Source organism: Cheilinus undulatus, linkage group 18, assembly GCF_018320785.1.
Source record: "Cheilinus undulatus linkage group 18, ASM1832078v1, whole genome shotgun sequence".
NCBI classification, from domain to species: Eukaryota; Metazoa; Chordata; class Actinopteri; order Labriformes; family Labridae; genus Cheilinus; species Cheilinus undulatus.
In genome coordinates, this window is record NC_054882.1 from 14,483,433 (window position 1) to 14,503,694 (window position 20,262).

Sequence of the window (20,262 nt, forward strand, 5' to 3'; positions counted from 1 at the left end):
TTGCGGGAATTTTTATAGTTTTTTCTTCTATTTGTCAGGAATAAATGTATTAGATACACCACATTTTCAAAATAAGGGCTCTGTATAAGCAGACAGAGTCTTAATTTCCTGCCCTATGATCTGCCTTCCTCTGCGTTTGATTAGATCCAGGATGAGATTTGGGGTTTAAGTTGATGGGATTTACTGTTTAGATACTTGTTTCTCTAGCCATGATCCCCACCTCCCCTCCCTCTACACATGCCCCAGGACTGAGGGTCTGTTTGGTTCGTTGCCTGGGATCTCCCAGCTGCCACTGGATTTAGGGTTTAGTCGTCTCATTGTCCGTTATCCCCCTGCTGCTTCTCCATTTGATTCATTTGCAGAGATCTCTCAGTGCTGCAGATAAACTCAGGGTGTGGTTGTTTTGTTTTGCTGGATCCCTTTTAGATGAAATCAGTTTTTTCTTTTGGACATGGGGGGTTTGGTTTGTTTTATTGCTCATGATCTATTTGCTGGATTTAGAGTTTTATTGTTGGGCTCCATCCCTCAGCTGTTGCTCTATTTTAAATGTGTCTGTTTTGTTGTGCAGAATCTTCCTGGTGCAGCTGGATTTCTGGGGGAGTTTAGCCACTTCTTTTTTAATAATCCACACACTGCTACTGTGACACTCAGGGCTTTGTGTCCACCCGGCACCCTCCTCTCTCTTCCTCTCTCTCCCTCTCTCTCTCTCTCTCTCTCTTTCTCTCTGGTGAAGCTTTGTAGTGCACAGCCAAAGATTTAGTGATGGAAGCAGAGAGATGCTGTTTATGTGAGGCGGCGATTTCTTGGAGTCCTGTCAGCACACAAAAATTCTCTCTGCAAACATTCCTCTGACGTGATGCAAGCCCAGGAGAGGCGGAGGGCGCCGTGTGTGTTAGTTTTCAACCGCCGGCATGTGTTTGTATCCCAGACGAATCCATACCATCGCTCTAGGAGACACTGCAGGCACGTAGTCGCAGAAAAACACCCAGGCGTTGCATGCGTGTGTGGCTAATGAGGATGTGTTGATTGATTAGACTGCAGTAATTAGCCGGAGTGTGAAGGCCCGGAAAGGTCTCCGCTCTGGTGGGAGTGTCCCCCCTTGGAGAAACGCTTAACTGTTATATGCACCATTATGTTTCACACCACAGAAAGAGTCCCGACACAGATCAGACACAGGATGAGTCATCTCTCTGAAGCAGGAGAAGATCTGCGTGTGTTTGAGACATAAGGATGTTTGCAGCGTGGGGATGTGTGTTGCAGTGAGATGTGCTTGTGCCAGCAGTTTCCCTTCCTGCACAGCATGGACTGAACATTGACCTGATCCTCTTCCCGACACAACAGCTCCTTCCCTTTTACCTTTTTTTTCCTCCTTCTGCTTTCTTGTAGTTTAACTCTCTCTCTGTGCATCAAACGGCTGCTTCTAGTAAATGCAAATAATATGGATTTAGGCATGACAGCCACCTTCATCTGTAGCCTTCTCCTGCTGAAGATGAAGCACGAAAGGCTGCAGGAAACATTGTAAACAGTGACACCACATGGGCATCTAGGGAACTACATTCATTGCACACTTGAATGCTATTTCATCTGATCCAAAAGTAAAGAAATGACTCACTCCCAAAGGAAAAGAACGAGTTTGAATCAACACATGGAGCTGTTTTTACAGGCTCTGTGAAATACTTTTACCTCCTTTATGTATTCGGTTTATATTCATCAATCATCACAAGCACATTTCCAAGCAAGTTTATTCATGTGCTTTTTGTTTTTTCTCGTCAACAGAAAGTTTTACTACATCACTCTGCTGAGGGACCCGGTGTCTCGATACCTAAGCGAGTGGCGGCATGTTCAGCGCGGAGCCACGTGGAAAACCTCCCTGCACATGTGTGATGGACGGACCCCAACGCCCGAGGAACTGCCATCCTGCTACGAGGGCTCTGACTGGTCAGGCTGTACCTTGCAGCAGTTCATGGACTGTCCCTACAATCTGGCCAACAACAGACAGGTACTAAGATGAAGCTGCCAATATGGGGGGGGGGGGGGCTGGCTATCTGGGGCCCAGCCAAATGGGGGGCCCATGGAGGTCAGCGAAATCATGGTCCATTGTAAAGTTAAGCTGTGATAATAAAATATTTTTAACCTGAATAATAACCACTCTTATCATTTTTTTTTTTTTTTTTTTTTTAGCTGTAGTACAGACTACTTTTTTTCAAAATGTAAACCCCCTTTCATAGATCACATTACCTTTTGATACCTTTTAGTGATGTTAATGATGTGGATGGGCACACTGGAACCATTTGGAATGTAATGTCAGACTTAAGAGCTAAGCCATGATGTGCACAAACATCAGGATGTCAGATAATAAAGCAATAAAAACTGAGACAACCTTTCTGGAAAAGAATAGAATAATTGTGGAAAGAGACAAGAAGGATAAAAAGTGGCAAGAGTTGATTCAAATATGGAAGAAAATTGCATAAATGGGTTAAAAGTGACTAAAATGTGTGAAAAGCAGCATAAATGGACAAACAAGTAGGACAAATGGGCAAAAAGTTGTCCAAAAACATATGAGAATGGTCAGAAAGGGGCAAAAATGGGTACAGTGACAAAAATTGGGCAAAAGGTGTTAAAAAATAGTTGCAGAAATGGGCAAAAAGTTGCAAAATGGGGGAAAAGCAGCTAAAATGGGTTAAGTGGGCAAAATGGGCAAAAAGCAACAAAACAAGTGGCATCAGTGGGCAAAAATGGGCACTAAAGTGGCAAAAATTAACCAAAAAGATGACTGGAAAAACTGAAAAAAATTGGTTAAAAGCTGTAAAATGGGTAACGACAGCTAAAGTAGGCAAAGGTTGCAAAAGATGTTGCAGAAATGGGGAAACGTGGCAGAAAATGAAAAAATGGGCCAATAAAATGCAAATACGGGCAAAAAGTGGTAAAATGATATGGCAGAAATGGGTAAAAAAAGGGCAAAAACAGGATATAACTGGGGAAAATACATTCCAAAAAGTGTCTTAAAGGGGACATATTTTACCTTTTTAAGACAAGTTTATATTGTTCTCAGAGGTCCCCAAAACATACCTGTGAAGTTTGTTGCTAAAAAAATCCCTCCAGTGTAGGATTTTTTGCGACCTAGGGGTGGGTGCTTACTCCCCAAGTGACATCATGAGGGTAAAATCTGAGAAGGGCTTGTTTCAGCTCACATTTTCTGAAAGGTGGAGAAGGGGATGGAGGGTATTTTAGGGGATTGTGGACAGGCCAGGGGCACATATTTTTGTTAGAAAAGCCTGAAAAAGTGATTTTTGTATAATATGTCCCCTTTAAATTGCAGAAAAACATCAAAATGTGGCAAAAGTGGGCAAAAAGTGGTAAAGGCGGCTAAAGCAAAATTCAGCAAAAATGGATTATGGTGGTATGATAATATAAGTGGCGAAAAAGTGAGAGAAGTGGCAAAAATGGGTTAAGTGGTTAAAATGGGCAAAAAGCAGGAAAAACGTGGCATCGATGGTCATAAAGTGGTACAGAGTAACAAAAATTGGCAAATAACTGGGCAAAAAGTGGTAAAAATTGACAAAAAAAAAAAGACTGAAAAGCGGGAAACATGGGTTAAAAGCTGCAAAATGGGCAAAGACAGCTAAAATAGGCAAAAGTTGTGAAAAGATGTTTCAGAAATGGGCAAAAAGGGGCAGAAAATAAAGGAATGGGGCAAAAAATGGCAAATATTGGCAAAAAGTGGTTAAAAATAGCAGAAAGGGTGAAAAAGGGCAAAAACTAGAGGGAAAAAAATGGCCTAAAAAGGTGTCTATAGCAGCAAAAAAGGTGAAAGGCAGCTGAAATTGCTAAAAGCAGCAAAAATGGGGTTAAAAGTGGCAAAAAGATGTGGCAATAATGGATGGGAAAAAACTTATTTAAAAGTAGCTCAAATGTATTATTTTCAGCATCAGAACCCAACAATACTTAACACACTCTTCAGTTCCAAAATGAAGTAACTGTTAGCCAGGATGCTAGCACCAATATTACTGATCCAACACACATGCACTGATATTCTCTGGGTTTATCAGGGCCCAGACAAATCTGTGCACAGGCGTGGTTATGATACAAAATATGATCCTGAATTTTGTCTGTCAAATGAGATTTGGGGGTTAAACATAAAGCTATGAGTATTTGTTTGTTTTTTTATTTATTTTTTTATGTGCACAAGCTTACACCCAAACTTGGTATTTTTCCAAATTAACACTCTATGGCGTGTCAGTTTCCCTCTTCATTACCTGACAGGCAAACTGCAGGAAAACTTCCTGCTGTTAAGTACAAGTGTGAAAGCAAGTCAGGAAATTTCCTGGGTAGGCTTCCCTGAAATTTACCTGGAAAATGTCCTGATGTTTCTAGAAAATTTCAGGAATGCCTGTGTTAAAAGGGCTTTATAGTTGGAGACTTTCGCTGTCAGGTGGGAGAGGGGAGGCTGGATGTGATTGTAAATGTCAAACAAAGCAACAACACCCATGGCTTTGGTAACAGCATGTGCCCCTATATCAAAGCTTTGTGTAATTAGAGGATACTCACAGTATTAACTAATGAGTAGTACTAACAAGCAGGAGAGAACATGAGGCAGCTCCACTACCTGCTCAGTGATGACTGGTCGCTCACTAGCCATGCAATGTCAGTGTCATCACCTCACACTCACACATGCAGCTCAGCTTGAAATTTTGGGATTATGTTTTTTTTATTGTGCATGTGGGAAACAACAATAAAAACACATTTTGTTCCAGCTGGAAGCTTCTTCATTTAGTTCTAATTAGCATTTTCATTTGTTGTAAAGGGAATGAGAAGTCTGCATATAATGAGGCACCCTTAGCAACCTCTTGAACCATGATCACTGAGGGGTCATTTTAAGTGTAATTTTTGCTTTCCAATTACCCCTTCATTACTCTGAGTGCACAGACAGAGCTAACAAAATATGAAAATATGAAGTGCAGATTTTTGATTGACAAAACGCCAGTCTAACGAATGTCTTCTCTTTTTGGCTGATATTTAGAATAGTTGACTTTTAGCAGGATACAAAATGTGTAGACTGGAGACTTTAAAGATGTGCAGTGCTGCAGGGTTGTCACATTGACTGGTTACAGAGCGCTGAACTGAAGGCGTTCAAAGGGATGGTGCAGAGTGGGAGGCTGCCCACAGACCTTCAGACATTCAACTTTTGCTTTTGGGCTTCTCGGCCTTATGTGCAAAAGTCTTAAAGCAGCAGCACACGGTCTAACATTAACACAGGGTGTTTTTCACAGTGCATTACCAGAATAGTACCAGTATATTACTTAAATTAAATATAAATGCACCCAGACCACACAGCATTTCTCCCTGCTGTGTTCTAGGGATGTTTCCTGGTAAATAATTTCACATCCAGTTACTGCAAATTATAATTGTGTTGAGCCAGCAAGTCTTAAGACAAGTAAACTCATTCTGTAAACCAGCTTCACACTATAACGATGCAAAGTTGGTTTGCAGAATGTGTCTAACATTAGCAGTGCTTGCACAACTGGCCATCAGTCCTGATGGACGTTAACATCCACTTACCTGCGTTTCCAGTTATATGTGAGCATAAACGGATAACTAAATAAAAATAAAAAATATAATGGACAACTTTATCCCTATTTTCTAGATCAGAATATTGCAAAACCTGTTCCTACAAGATGCCATCTGTGCTATCTGGTCACTGTGTTTTACTGTGAATTAAAGAGGATACAGCAGCAGTAGTAATTAAGAACAGCAACAGGGGCTACCAGTAGTAGGCGGCTACGTTACACTTTAGATTTGGGCCTAAACTGATAAAATAGTATTAAGAATAAGTTAAATCAATGCATAATACTGGTGCAGACTTTAAAGAGGTCTGAATTTAGCCGTGTAGCCGGCTAACTGCATGCATCCCTAGTTTGTTTGTGAGCCACTGGAATCCCCACCAAGCAGGTCAGCCGTCAATCGTCCTTGTATAAGCGTGGTGTCAGTAGGGTAATTAAGACTACAGCAGAATAGATTAGACCACCCATTCCAAAAGTCTGGGTCTGGACTCACATCCGGGTCACGGGAGATTATTTTTGATTTGCCAAGTGAGTTTTCAGAATTTCTTTGCTGCAGTTCTCAATACGTCATTTATGACTGCAGTAAACATTATAGCCACAGGGGGCTCTACCCTATAACACCCACCCTCTCCACAAAAAGACTCTACCGGGCATGGGATGGCAAAAGAGCTCAATCACAGTAATTCATGGGTGTAGCACAGGGGGGATAAAGGGTTCAGATTACCTGGGCCCACAGTAGGGAGGACCCCTTGAGAATCCTGCAATGAAACTTGTTTTTATTTATTTTTTCTTAGTAATTAATGTCATTATAGAATCAAAAGCAACTAAATGAATTGGTTAACAGACGGAAATTTGTATCAAATAGAGTAAAATATTCTCCCTTCAAAATGTCCAGATGGTGTAGTACAATTTAATATGACCATAAGTAAAAAATATTTCTCATAAATGGGGTAATTATAGTTTAAAAATACATTGAAATGAATAGATGTTTGTAAAAAATGACACATTTGTTTCTAAGCTAGCCAGTTAAGGGGGGCCCTGTGTAATATTCTTTCTGGGGGGCAAAAATCCCTAGATATGCTCCTGCAGTAATTGATGCTTGGCTAATAAAAATAAATGCACTTTCCAGACAGCCACTGGAGACCCAGGTTAGGATCAGACTGAGCTCGATGGCTCGTACCTTGTAACGAGTGGGTCACCAGAAAAAAAGTGTGGGAAACACTGGATTAGACTACGTCAGGCTGCCACAGTTTAAGTAATTAATGAGAAACAGCACCTGTTTGTTAGTTCACATTGCATTACAGCATTGCAGGAGCACGAGAGAGCAAGGGAGCTCCACACAGCAGCACTGTTTTCCCCTCCTGGTTCTGCTGATCCTGTTCTCATCTCTGTTAGGACATCTGAAGCTAGAACAGGGGGGAGATCACTTTATCCCCTCGATACTTCTCTGGAACATTCATAGTGAAGAGGAAATATCACAGAGAGTAAATATCAGCCTAAAGAGAGCCCATTTACTAGGAAATGAAGAAAAAAATTCAGGCACGAAACCCTAATGTTTCAGTATTTAACAGTATTTCATCTGTTTAATCAGATTTCCTTCATTGAGACTCAGTGAACGTCCAAAGTTTGAACAAACCAGCTAAGAGGAGCAGAAGCTCTCTCCCTCTCTCTGGCACACGTGTCCACACAGTCTGAAGTTTGCCTGCTGGCAACAAACACCTCAGATTCACACCTCCTTTTCTCATGCTATCTCAGTCTCCCACCTAAACGTGTTAGCCGGCTTATCTCATCAGAGCCTCGGGCTGTTATTACTCCTGGTCCCATGACTTATAAATGTGGCACATACACACTGGCACACTGGAGGCATGCTGCTGGACCAGCAGGCTCAGATGAATCCAAATCAGTATGCAATCACTGCTCCTGTAGTGTAACACAACAGCTTCAGAGTGCACTCAGTGGTACAGTGATCTGTCATTGTGGAACAAACTACTTCTTTGGTTTATGAAGAACAAAGAGCTGAAAGTGTTTGATGATGCCCAGATATGAGAATGCATGCATGAACATAGGTTTCTATAACACTTTCTCTCTCCTCTTCTCTTTAGGTTCGTATGTTAGCGGACCTGAGCCTGGTTGGGTGCTACAACATGTCCACGGTTCCAGAGAAGAAAAGAGCCCAGCTGCTCCTGGAGTCGGCAAAGAAGAACTTACGGGACATGGCCTTCTTTGGTCTCACAGAGTACCAGAGGAAAACCCAGTTCTTGTTTGAGCGCACCTTCAGGTTACGCTTCATCAGGCCGTTCATGCAGTACAACAGCACCAGGGCTGCAGGGGTGGACCTGGACAATGCCACGGTCAGTGCCAAGGCTTTTATACGTTTGTTAGATTTTGTCCTAAAGTCAGGCAGTAAACGTCCAACAAAAAATAAAAGAGCGCCAGGGGCAATGAACCAAACGCCCCTGCCGAGATAGTTTCACTGTCTTTGATCCTCAGTAAAATACAGCTCTCATGGCGTACTGTTTATAAAGGTGGGATAACCTGGAGGATGAGGAGGAGCAGCGATTTTTACTGACTGTCTGGGGTCAGCAGTGTGTTCTCCATGAATAAATTACATCCCTCAGAAATGTATGAGGACTTTCTTGGGACTTGTTCTTTCTTTTTTTCAAAAACAGAGATGATTTCACCCGTCCAACAACAACACACTGGTGCTTTACCTCATGTTATTGATGATTTCTCCCCCCCCAGTGTCCCTCTTATTTCAGACAGCTGTAGCTGAAGGCTGTAGGCCAAAGTTTTCAAATGAAAAATCCAAAATCAAGGACCAAGCTGTTTCCCAATTACTGTCTAAAAATAGGAGAGTAAAACATGTGCCCATGGCTGCTGCACAGAGTTCAATGATAAATGAAAAAACAAAAAAAACAGTAATTGAAAATTATTTTATTTTCTGTTGCTCTTTATCTATTGTCTCTCATTTTTTCCTAAATAAAATGAAAAAAGTTGACATTTTTCTATTGTTTTTATGTTCAGATAAAAAATGGAAAGTCACAAATGGATCCCTAGAGCTGTAACATCCATTTTTATTACATCTCCACCAGACCACTAAAAAAGAAAAAACATGTTTTTGTGATTTTTCTTTTTTGATTCAAACATATCTACCTTATTCCTATTCCCCATGATACTTTGCACCTTAAATGTAGGGACGACTTTCAGGACTGACCTTAATCCTGATTATCGGAGTGATTTGGAGATTAAAATATGTAAATATAAAGCACTGTAAAGCAGCAAAATGCCAGAAATTGATTAAAATGATTTTTAAAAAAAAGTGGCAAAAAGACACAAAAATAGGTTAAAAGTGGAAAAATGTGGAAAACGATGGCAAAAAGTAGCAAACATGAGACGAAGTAACAATTAACAGTGGCAAAAATGTGGCCAAACAATGGCAAAGATAGGCGGAAAGTGGCAAAATGAAGTGGCAAAATTGGGCAAAGAGCAGCAAACAATAGGTTTAAAGTGGAGAATAATGGCAAAAAGTAGCAAACATGATTTAAAGTGGCATAAAGAAGAGGCAAATTTCGGCATAAATATGACCAAGCAATGGCAAAGAGCAGCAAAAAGAGGTTGAAAGTGGCAAAATGAAGTGGAAAATGAGGTTTAAAAGTAGCAAAAATGTCAAAATATCATTAGCACTACCAGTATTATTTACATATTTACATGTGTACACCTTCACTTGTGAATGAGCCAAGACCAGATTATCAGTGAAAACACAGTGTGAATGGTACTAATACAAAAGAGGAACTGTATTTCCAGGTAACATTACACATCTGAAAAACAATAACATTACTAATTTCACATGCCGTTAATGTTGCAGAATGGGTAGCACAAATTCAAATTTCAACGTCAGAACCCAATACTAGCCTGACACACCTTTTCAGCTCTGAAATGAAGTAACTATTAGCTAAGATGCTAGCACCAAAGCTACTGATCCAACACTATTGAATGACCTCAGTAAATCACAGGTGTAGAGGGCCCATTCTCAGGGTTTGTCAGGGTCCCAGACAGCTCTGTGGGTGGGCCTGCCAATTATCAAATGAAAGTTCTTATTTCACCAACTGATCATAAGGGTAATGTTTAAACATGTTTAATTTTCATGATCTCAGTTAGAAGTGGCTCTGATCGTCTTCAGAGCAGGTCAAAGAGGAAAGTATCACCCCAAACAAATCACGGGAAAATCTGGTTAGATGATCTCAAGAACCGTCCGATAATTGGGCCTTTGCTGACTTTGGTTCAAAGGGAGAATCTGACACAAAACTGGCACAATTATCTGGAAGTTTGTGCCTTTCTTATGTAATTTTTAATTTAGGGATTTCAACTTGTAATGGTACATTATGATATTATTATAAGTGAATTCCTCATCCAGCTTTGAAAAACAGTCCTTACAATGGCACTAAATGTAAATAAGATGGTCTGTTGTATAACTCCAGTTTGTATAGATTTCTTTTGAAGAGAATAAAAATGAAAAACTGTCTCCTTTACCAACATTTACTTTTTCTTCTGACCAACATCTCTCTTAAAAATCGAGCCAGCAGAAGTTTCACATTCATACCCAGAGAGGAAAATATAACAAATCTTTTAAAGGGAACTGAAAAATAATCTCAGAGAAGTAGTGGAGAGATGGAGAAACACAGCAGTCTGTTATAGCTGTGAAATGAGTTGGGATGACTGTTGTTGTGGAAAAAAGAAAAAAAAAAATCAGCAGCTTCAAACATGTTCTTCACACTTTGATTGGTCCAGTGTGGGAGTTCTTAGGCTCAATTTTTCCCAGCGAAAAAATATCCTCCAGTACACAGCAGACGGGTGATTTATACATCAAAACCAGTCAGCAGGAGAGAAAATAAAAAGTGTCCCGCTGACAGAGGCTGGGGAAAGTTTGGCGGATGGTTATTATCGCAAAAAAGAGAGAAATGTCATGTTTTAAAGGTTTGGCAGAGGGAGGGAGGCTGCGTGTGGCATTTTCAGAAAAAATAGATTCTGAAATTAGCTTTCAAATGAAATACTTCTAAAGGCGATGTATGAAAATGTGACCTTATTTAATTAGAAAAACGTCAAATAATTACAGCAGGAGATGAGAGGAATATTAACTTTACACTTCAGTGCAAAGCTGCTTGAATCCTCTCATGGCTTCAGGTTGTCATTTATGATAGAAACGACTTCCTGAATTATACACAAACTTTTCTCTAATTCATTAAGACTTTGTTTTGGTGACGTGAGCTTTGCAGCGTCTTCCTGGCTTCGTGCCGGTGTCCCCCTGTGCTGCCGATCAAACATTTTCTAATTCTTTAACACTGATGCGGCGCGTCGCTTCCCCTCTGTTGTCACACACATCGCCCACAAATTATATCCAGCACGCCATCGCGGATTTCAAAGGGATTCTCTTAATTAAACACATTTCCCCCTCCATGTTAAATTCACACACAGCAGATGATACACGCCAGTAAAGCCAGCTGCATTGCACAACCCCAACATCAAACACGTTTCTGTTATCTTGCTCCACATATTGCCAGCACACTTTTTTGCTTTGTTCCTGCTCCATGTAGAAGTCCTTTAAAGCTTTGTGCTAATTTCATATAATAAAGCGTTTCAGTGTTTCTCTGCAATAGCAGATGGCAGGAAGTTGCTTCAGCTTTCAGGGGAGAACTGTCCGAAGTCGTGTCCATATGGACATCTAAGGCAGTTATGTCTCTATGGAGGCTAATTTGGTCCTAACGGTACTGGGGATTCCCTTAAAAGAACTCTATAAACGGGAGCAATCTGTCAAGACTTTCTCTTTTTTCCATTTTCACATATAAACAATTGGCACAATGAGAGTAGCCAACCTGGAGTTGGAAACGACCACAACACGATGGCTGACTAATATTAGAGCTGTGTGGCTTTTGGGTTTTATAAGACATGGAAATTAAGACTTGGCTTTTGTTCCTTTTATCTGTGTGTGTCCATTTTTCATGTCTGTTAGGAGCACTCATAAAGGTTTTTATATTAGCATGTAATCTGCCAAAGTTAGATCAGATACAAGGACATTCTGATGCATGCTTGATACAGCGATAGAGTATAGTAATGCCAGTTGTCAGTTTTGTTATGTTGCAGCCTGATGCTACAGTCCTTTAAATTTATTTTTTTTATCTCATTAATCTACACTCAGTTCTCCATCATGACAAAGAGAAAACAGAATTGTAGTTTCTTTACAAATTTATTTAAAATAAAAAACTGAAATGTCACATTGACATAAGAATTCAGACGCTTTACTTAGTAAATAGGTGAAGCAACAATTGCAGCCTCCAGTCTTTTGAATATGACATAAGTTTTGCACACCTGAAAAAAGGAGTTTTCTGCCATTCTTCTTTGCAAATCCTTTCAAGCACATACAGGTTGGATGGAGACCTTCAATTGACAGCCATTTTCAGGTCTCTCCAGAGATGTTCAATAGGGTTCAGGTCAGGGCTCTGGCTGGGCCCCTCTAGAACATTCACAGTCACCCCCCTGATCCACTCCTGTGTTGTTTGGCAGTGTTCTTAGGGTCATTATCCTGTTGGAAGGTGAACCTTTGGCCCAGCCTGAGGTCCTAAGTGCTGCAAAACAGGTTTTCATTGAGGATATCTCTGTACTCTCTCTGACCAGTCTCCCAGTCCCTGCTGCTGAAAAACACCCCCACAGCATGATGCTGCCACCATGATAATTTACTGTTGGGATTTAATGGGCAGGTGATGAGTGGTGCCTGGTTTCCTTCAGACATAACATTTAAAATTAAAGCCAAAATTGAAGAGTGACCATTAGGGTCTTGGTCTCCTCTCTTTCTAAGGTCCTTCTCTCCTGACTGATCGGTTAGCCAGGTGACCAGCTCCTTGGAAGATTCCTGATCATGGGGAAGGGGAAACCCACATGTGGAAAAAATACCTCCAGTGTAACATAGCCCCACGACTGATGAAGACCACTCAAGAGATGAAGCTAGGCTAACAAAATAGTAGAATAAGAGCTCACTCATGGCAGCAAGACTCTTCAGGTGCACAACCCCAAAAAAAGACATACAAAAACAGAAAGTCAGGTCTCAAAAATGTCCTTTTCAGTTTTTAATCTTGGCGATGTGGCAGCGTACAGACCAGCAATGGATCAGCAGATTGCCTTCCTTAGCATTTGCAAAAACATAAAAGGCTCAAGTAAAAAAGAAACGAGACAAGAATCAGGACTCAATCAGTCAAAGAAAGCTTTATAAATTCAGCTCTTCTCATTGGTAACTGAAGTAATCCTTTCCTCACAATACAGCCTCTGGGTTTGTCTTAATACAGCTGAAGTGCCCTTTCATGGTTCAGGAACTATTTAAGTTAACTTTGGGGTGCTGAACATCCAGGAGTGATCTTAGACTCCTTTTAAGATATAATAGAGGTTCCTTTTTGTGCTCTTTTTGTATTGCATCAGCAGCTGCTGGGCTTGATGAATATTTCCCTCTCATTTGTTTATCATCCCAGGAGTTAACTCTCTAAGTTTTGATCTACAACTTTTTTTTGTCACATCTTTGAACTTCTCCCTCCTCTTTACTCCATCTTTATCCTCCGTCTCTCACCTTTCCTCTTCATTCTAACATTTCCTCTGCCTCCTCCTTGCCAGATCCAGCGCATCGAGGAGCTGAACGAGCTGGACATGGAGCTCTACGACTACGCCCGGGACCTGTTCCAGCAGCGCTACCAGTACACCCGGCAGCAGGAGAGGCGGCAGCAGCGCATCAAGAACCACCTGCAGCAGAGCCACCAGGGCCTTGGCCTGGGCGTCAACCTGTGGCCCTCTCACAGCCGGCAGAGCGCCGTATCCACACTGGAGGACGGGGAGGGGGAGAGGGAGGAGCGGGAGGAGGGTGAGGAAGGAGGACGAACGGAGGAGGCGGGAAGCAGACTTCCCACTGAGGACTACATGAACCAGATCATCAACCGCTGGTAGCAGCAGAACGAGAACAAACACATGGACATGCATATGTAATGTGAAACACTCACACATACTGAACGAGTGAGGCCTGCATCAAAGACATTATTGACCAACAAGCAGACTTTACTGAGCATTCGGCTGTGGCAACGAGAGTCCAAGTGGTTGCTATGTAGACCTGGGCATGCTCAATCGCATCAGCTAACATAATGGGGGTTTGCCCGGTTGTTATTAGCACCCGCTTGCCCTTATCTCCCCTCCTCTCTGGATTCTCTCTGATCGTCTTTACAGACCGAGCAGAGGAGAGAAAATAGAGCATTTCTATCCCGTCTCCTCCTGTATCCTCTCGTTCTCTGTGGCCTCATATGGAGCATGAGAAAATAAAAATAAGTCTGTGAATTCCCTCTAATCTTCACTAAAGGACCAGTCTACTTCCTGGATGCTCCGATTTCAAATTCGAAAGTTATAAAGGTATGCTAGTGGCTGGGCTGAACAAAGAAAAAGTGTGAGTTAATGAAAGACTGAAGCTGACTGAACAAAAGACGTGATTCAAAAAGTTGGACTGAGATGTGTAATAAAGCTTTCTGCTTAAAAAAATCAGTCACTTCACCCATAGACACGCCTGGTCATGAAATACTGACGGTGTCATCCTCATTTTATGATTTGTATTTTTCTTTGTGCTTTTTTGAAAGCAGAATTGTAATAACACTGAGACCAATATTGCTGCCTAAAAGAAAGTGATTCCTTTAATTTCTTTATTTTTATTGGTTTTATAAGTCAAAGCTGATTGGTGGGATTGATGTAAAATGGACCATAGCCATTACTGAAGCCTTGCATCTCAAGGGTGGGGGGACAAAGTGACTTGTTTCTCTGTTAAAAGTTTCCAAAGCTCCTGTCGCTCATTATTCCTCCTTCTTTTTTTTGCTTGTTTTTTCACTGTGCGTCTCGCTCCTGCTGAGAATAACAGCCAATTAGAGCGCAACATCATCGCATAGGTGTGAAGAAATCAAAGGCAGGGAGAGGAGTGAGTCTGCTGCGAGTTGTTGCCAGGAGCTGTGCGGTATGTGTTTGTGTGTGAGCGGCGGGCGCTTTGGAAGCCTCAACTCAGAAAAATGCTCCAAGCAAAGAACTGCTGGTCACCATGGTGGTGTGGATGCTTAATGCAAGGGGTGGTATTTTACGTTTCCTTGTTTTTTTGTTGACATTTTTTGATCAAGCATCCTTCCCACCTGCTTAAAGTGCCCACACTGCAGCGGTGACCTGCAGGCCATTGATGTGAGCAAACCCTGAAGAAGCACAGGGTGAGGTAGCAGTGCCTCTATGTACTGGGATCATAGTTAACGTAACAGATATTACATTATATATGGTAATTTCTCTGACTACTCTGCGTGAATGTGCGTGTGTGCGTGTAAATAGTATGTACAGTATGCCTTTGATTGGCGTATTTGTGTGTATGGCTTTGTAAATAGTACGACTGACTGAATGAGAGAGTTTTGTGCGTGAAAGGTTCCATGACCAATAATTTTTCGCCATTTTTCAGTGGTGAGCGGCGGGATGACTAAGCCTGTCTCACATTATGTCACAGCAGTGTGACCATCACAGTGATGCAAGCTAATAATACTCCCTTCTGCAATGTTCTTTACCTTTTTATCCCCCGTTTTTCTCCCCTTCTTCCCATGGACATAAAAGGACTGTATTATTATGATTATCTAAAAGTTCTAGTTTGTTTTTTACAGTCTGTAGGTGACATGTCTTTAGCATAAAACAAATGGGTTAACAAGACAATGGCAAAAAAGATGCACCAAATCCAACAACCGATCAGGAATTTTTGTGCTTTTTCTGATTTTGAGTTCAAATAATTTGTTGTAAAAACATGGCCATATTTGCATGAACGCGATCCGTTGAAAACGGAATCATTCCTCCAAAAAAAGCTTCATATTCAGGCGACAGTTATTTGAAAAACATGCACACAGGTCTGCAAAAACTACACTAAAACCATTGCAGTATGAATGCCACGCCAGCAGATGTAACCATACAAAATGGCTAGCATGTGCACGTTTGTATGGATGGACAACTAGGTGGGGTTGCAGCTAAGAACTGAGTAAATTTATAAAGATGTTCCCAGGCCACTATTTCCCTATTTGTCTAAACGTGCATTAAAATTGCATTAAATGGACTGGTCTAAAGTGGGGAAATAGTTCAGGAAACAGTCAGATTCATCACATCATTGTGTCAGAAGATAAATGAAGTGATGGTGCTGTGCTGAGTATAGTATGGCTAAAGTCAGCAACTAGCTCCACCAGCCTTTGTTCCTCTTAGCAGATTAATATCATGCTCAGTGTGGTTACTCATCACTTCGTTGAGTAGTTATGCATGAGTGTACCCCCAACATCTTACATCCTTCCTCGTTTCTATTTAACAGTTAGAAACACTGCCATACTGTGCTGTTCCTACATGCTAAATGCTAAGCTTCTCATGTTTACATCCAGCAAAGAGCAGTTTGGAAAGCTCTGGCAGGAATGTAACAGCCTTTAACTGATGTGCAGTGGCTACTTGTGCAAAACTTTACAGCCTCAGTTCGAGACAGTCTGGTTGCAGATCGTACGCTACTCTCACAGACCGTTCATCTAAGGGGCTGTCTATCTCTAAAAGAAGACAGTTGTTTGCCAGTGAACGATTTTTTTCTTTTTTCAAATTCTTAAACACAGTCTTGCAGTTACATTCATGAAATAACCACAATGCAAATATTACAGACTAAGAAAAATTTCATGAATAAAACATAAAATGAGAATAAGAAAATGGGATTACATTATAGATAGACCTATTTTAGAAGTAGTTATAGGAACAGTGGTTTGCTTTAATTCCCGTAGCTTTTGCCAGAGCTAACATGGCTATACTGCCTACATAATTAACATTACTACATAAGCCAATGTAGCTAATTAAGCTTTCGCAATGGGAGGTTTAGCTATGAGAGCTTTAGCACATGTAGCTACCTAGCTTACGTAGCAGCTTTGTGAGCTAAGTTTTGGCTTTGTGGCTCTTTTAGCTAGTTACACAAACCGTGGCTCATTTTAATTCTGTTTGCTTTTTCTTAAGCTAATATGGCTATGCTAGCTGCAAAATTACATTACTACATAAGCCAATGTAGCTAAGTTAGCTTTAGTAACAGGAGGTTTAGCTATGGGAGCTTTAGCAGATGTAGCTAACGCTAACATAGCTACATAGAGAATGTAGCAATCTAGCTCACATAATCGCTCTGTTAGCTTAAGTTTAGCTATGTTAGCTATGTAGCTACAGTAGCTATGTTACCTATGCAGCTAACGTAGCCACGTAAGCTATGCAGACTGTTTACTAGACTTTATTAAATGTTTTGTAAACAGGTTTCAGGTCTGGTTTAATCGTTACCTTTACCCTAAACAGCAGTTTAATCCAGTTTTATTTTGAATACATTCAAAAAATATTCAGCGTCTCAGATGAACGGTCTGTGAGAGCGGCTGTCAGATGAACAGTCTGCAGCCAGACCTCCCTCACTCAGTCAGGTTGTGAAATGAACCAAGTCACTTGACGTGAGGTTGTGGCAGTAGCAGCATGCAGAACACATCCATCTGGTATGAAAGCTGTGATGCAGACACAAGCAGCAAACATGCACCTAGTCTGAAACTGGCATCTAATGCACATGTGCAAAGAGTGGAGGCAGTGCTGTGTTGCTAGTTCTACATGGCATCTTCAAAACTTTTTCAGGCACCCAAAATACGGTTGTGATGAAAACAGCCAAAATTCAGAAAGTGGTTCCAGTTTTCAAGTTGAACCATTGTCATGTAAACATGGCCTTAATCTCTGATTGGACAATTTATTTTCTTATGAGAAAAGGGTTTCTAGCTTTCTCCGGTTAAAACGACAAACATCATACCTACATACATTATCATTGTGATTGTCAGACTGCATTCCCAGCACAAACCTTAGAAAAAAACTCAGTTATCCTGCAGCTGCTTGTATCTTCAAAGGAAATGTTCATGACCTCTCAGGTGTCAGCTGTCTGGCAGGGAAGATAACATATTTACCCCGGGCAACTCCTAACATTTAAACCTAATATTTCCATAGATTGTAACAGTCACTGGAATGACCTGAGTAGTCTACTCCAGCAAACAAAATGTGTGGAAATAGTGGATATAAGTGCTGCTTTTATTCCAGGTTAATGTTGACTACATATGTAATCCTCAAGGAAAATATAACATTTTCCCTGAAGCATACATGGAGAATGCTTTGTGAAGAAATCACTGAGTAACATACAGAGTGCTGGGGTCTTGGATGTTGCAATAAAATTGCAGATTTTACCAGATATGTCAAGCCCATAATGTCACAAATTAAACTTTGACTATCTCTACTCGGCCCATAAGGGTTTATTATGAAAAGACAGATAACTTAATACCCTTGATTGACTGTAAGGGCTACTCTTTTTCAGAGGATCAGTCTGATAGCATCACGTTTTCACCTCTTAAAATAACAATTCTGCACTGCGGCTTCTTGTATTTAAAGCAAGCGTCTTGCGAAATATAAAATGTGCTGCACATCTTGTTCCAATTTGTCAAACATCAGTTCCAGGAAATGTTGGTGCAGGATGTAATCTTTAAAAGTGTTTCTACCATGTCTTTGAATTTAAGCTCATCATATTCAGAAATTTAAGAGATCAAGAAAGATTTATGTGCCATAAAATGTTATGAAAACCCAAGTTTAATGAAAGGAGAATGTAAAGGAGAGGGGGGGTAGACATGTCACAGCTAGATTCAATCAAACTGAATGTAGTCCAGGTTTGATGTCATCCAGGGGGCAGTGGGAGGATGCCAGTATGCCTCCCTGGTATTAAGAAATCAAATGCTGCATGTTGACGATTGATTTCTATTAGAATTTAAAAGGAAAGAGAAACAAATAATTTAGCCACCCACCAGCCTCCTTGTTAAATTTCCATTAATCACCCCCGAATCCTCCCATGTCTCTCGTTTTTGATCAGCTCCTTTCGAATCAGGGATGATTCATGAAGGGAAGGAGGGGAGAACAAGGAGGGGATGATGAAAGGTTCTGGGATACATCCAGAGTCAATATGCTGCTTTTTGTGTAGCCTTCAAAGTCGAGCAAATGGATATAGGAAGCGAGATCTCCCTTGTTTTTTATGTATTAACTTCTCCTTCATTGTGTTCTTGAAAACACTGCAGCCTCCAGGCGTTTTGCCCACAGCTTCATTTTTTTCCAAAGTCAGATTCAGAGCGTGTTTGGTCTCCAAACCAATATCTGGTTTAATACAAAACTGATCTCCAGCTTGGGAGTGTTTTTTCTATTTTCAGCGTTCCAGTCCTCAAACAGACTCCTGTGTGTGGAAGACAAAAAAAAAAACTCCTTTCACTGAAATGATTCCAGGAAATAATGCTGTAAAGCTCTACTCTTCTGTCTCATCATCATGTATATCTGATGTCTTAACAGCGTTTTCCTTTGTGACAGTGAAGCAGCCCAGGTGTCGCTAACATCAACCTGTTTTGTTATTTTTTTTAAAGATGTGTTAAAGAGTGATAGAGACTTGTTTGTTTTTTGGGGGGGAGGGGGGATCGGTGTGCAGTCTGTCTCTGGCTCCTTCTGTATGCATCATCCTGGGTTTGTTTCTTTATGATTGCAAAAATGAATCATCAAGCCACCAATTAAAATATTTCATTTTTACAGACCTGACTGTGTCGTGGTTGTCACTGCATATCATTTCTGATGTTTCACTGCTGTCACTTTATCATCACACATACAGACATGAAAAATATCTCCCCTCTTGACTTTTTTTAATGTTTGCAGGCACATTTTCATCAAGAAACACTTTGATTTCTTACAACTTGCGTAGGAGCCCTTCACAGGGATTATGTGATCCATAACCAGAGGACATTCTACCGCAAGACCCTGACCCCATAAAGCAGCTTTTGCCAACCCTTCCTCCCTTCCTTGTCCTGTCAACAGTGATCTACGCTCTAATTCAATCTGCAGATACTCAGGGCCTGCATAACGCACGTACATGCACACAAGTTTGCTCCGCTTCCTCTGGCAGGTAGGCGTTTCGAGTCTGCAGGCCGGTATAAATATCATCCCTCGTCCTTGGCTGATCATGCAAAGGAGAGGCAGAGTGCAGGCTTTTGCCCTCTCCCTCATCGACCGCCTTTTGAGCTTCACCTTTGACTCCTCTGAGCAGAGCAGGAAATAATTTACCTGGACAGAGACAGGCAGAGGGAATCAGCTAAAGGGGGATGAGGCGAGGGTGTAAGAGAGACGGGAGCTTTTTATGTAAGACAGGAGGACAGAGAGGATGTTTTTGTGCCTGACATCTGAACAGAGAATAAGAGAGGGAGCTGTGCAGCCTCTCTGCCAGCTGCTATGTGCCATTTTACACTGAACGCAGTCTTTAATCCTCCCCAAAGCTCTGGGTCGCTGTCATTTCAAGTGCAGCTGGACTTAAAACGCAATAATGACTCGGCTATACTGCAAAGGGCTGGGCAGCTTTTGTAAGGGTGAACATGTGAGAGATTGAGAAAAAAAAGTGCTCGATCCTGCAGTGGGAATCTGCCTGTCTGTGATTGTTCAGGGTCTGGCTCCAGTCCATTAATAGGGGGTCAAACCGGCTGCAGCTCCCGTGTGTCTTTCATGCAAACAAAGACGCTCTGGCGTTTATTTTCAGGGTGCAATCCTGCAGATAAATTCATACAGAGTGCTTCTT

The 20,262-nt window shown here is 41.2% G+C and overlaps 1 protein-coding gene across 1 annotated transcript in view; it reads left to right on the top strand.

The window, feature by feature from the left end:
- Positions 1-19,233, top strand: part of hs6st1a (heparan sulfate 6-O-sulfotransferase 1a) — a 99,651-nt gene extending 80,418 nt beyond the window's left edge. Inside the window, exons 2-4 of the mRNA XM_041812341.1 lie at positions 1,777-1,999; positions 7,664-7,912; positions 13,215-19,233. Coding sequence (XP_041668275.1) covers positions 1,777-1,999; positions 7,664-7,912; positions 13,215-13,541 — 799 coding nt within the window. The 3' untranslated portion in view covers positions 13,542-19,233. The remainder of the gene's footprint in view (positions 1-1,776; positions 2,000-7,663; positions 7,913-13,214) is intronic.
- The last annotated feature ends 1,029 nt before the right edge of the window (positions 19,234-20,262 follow it).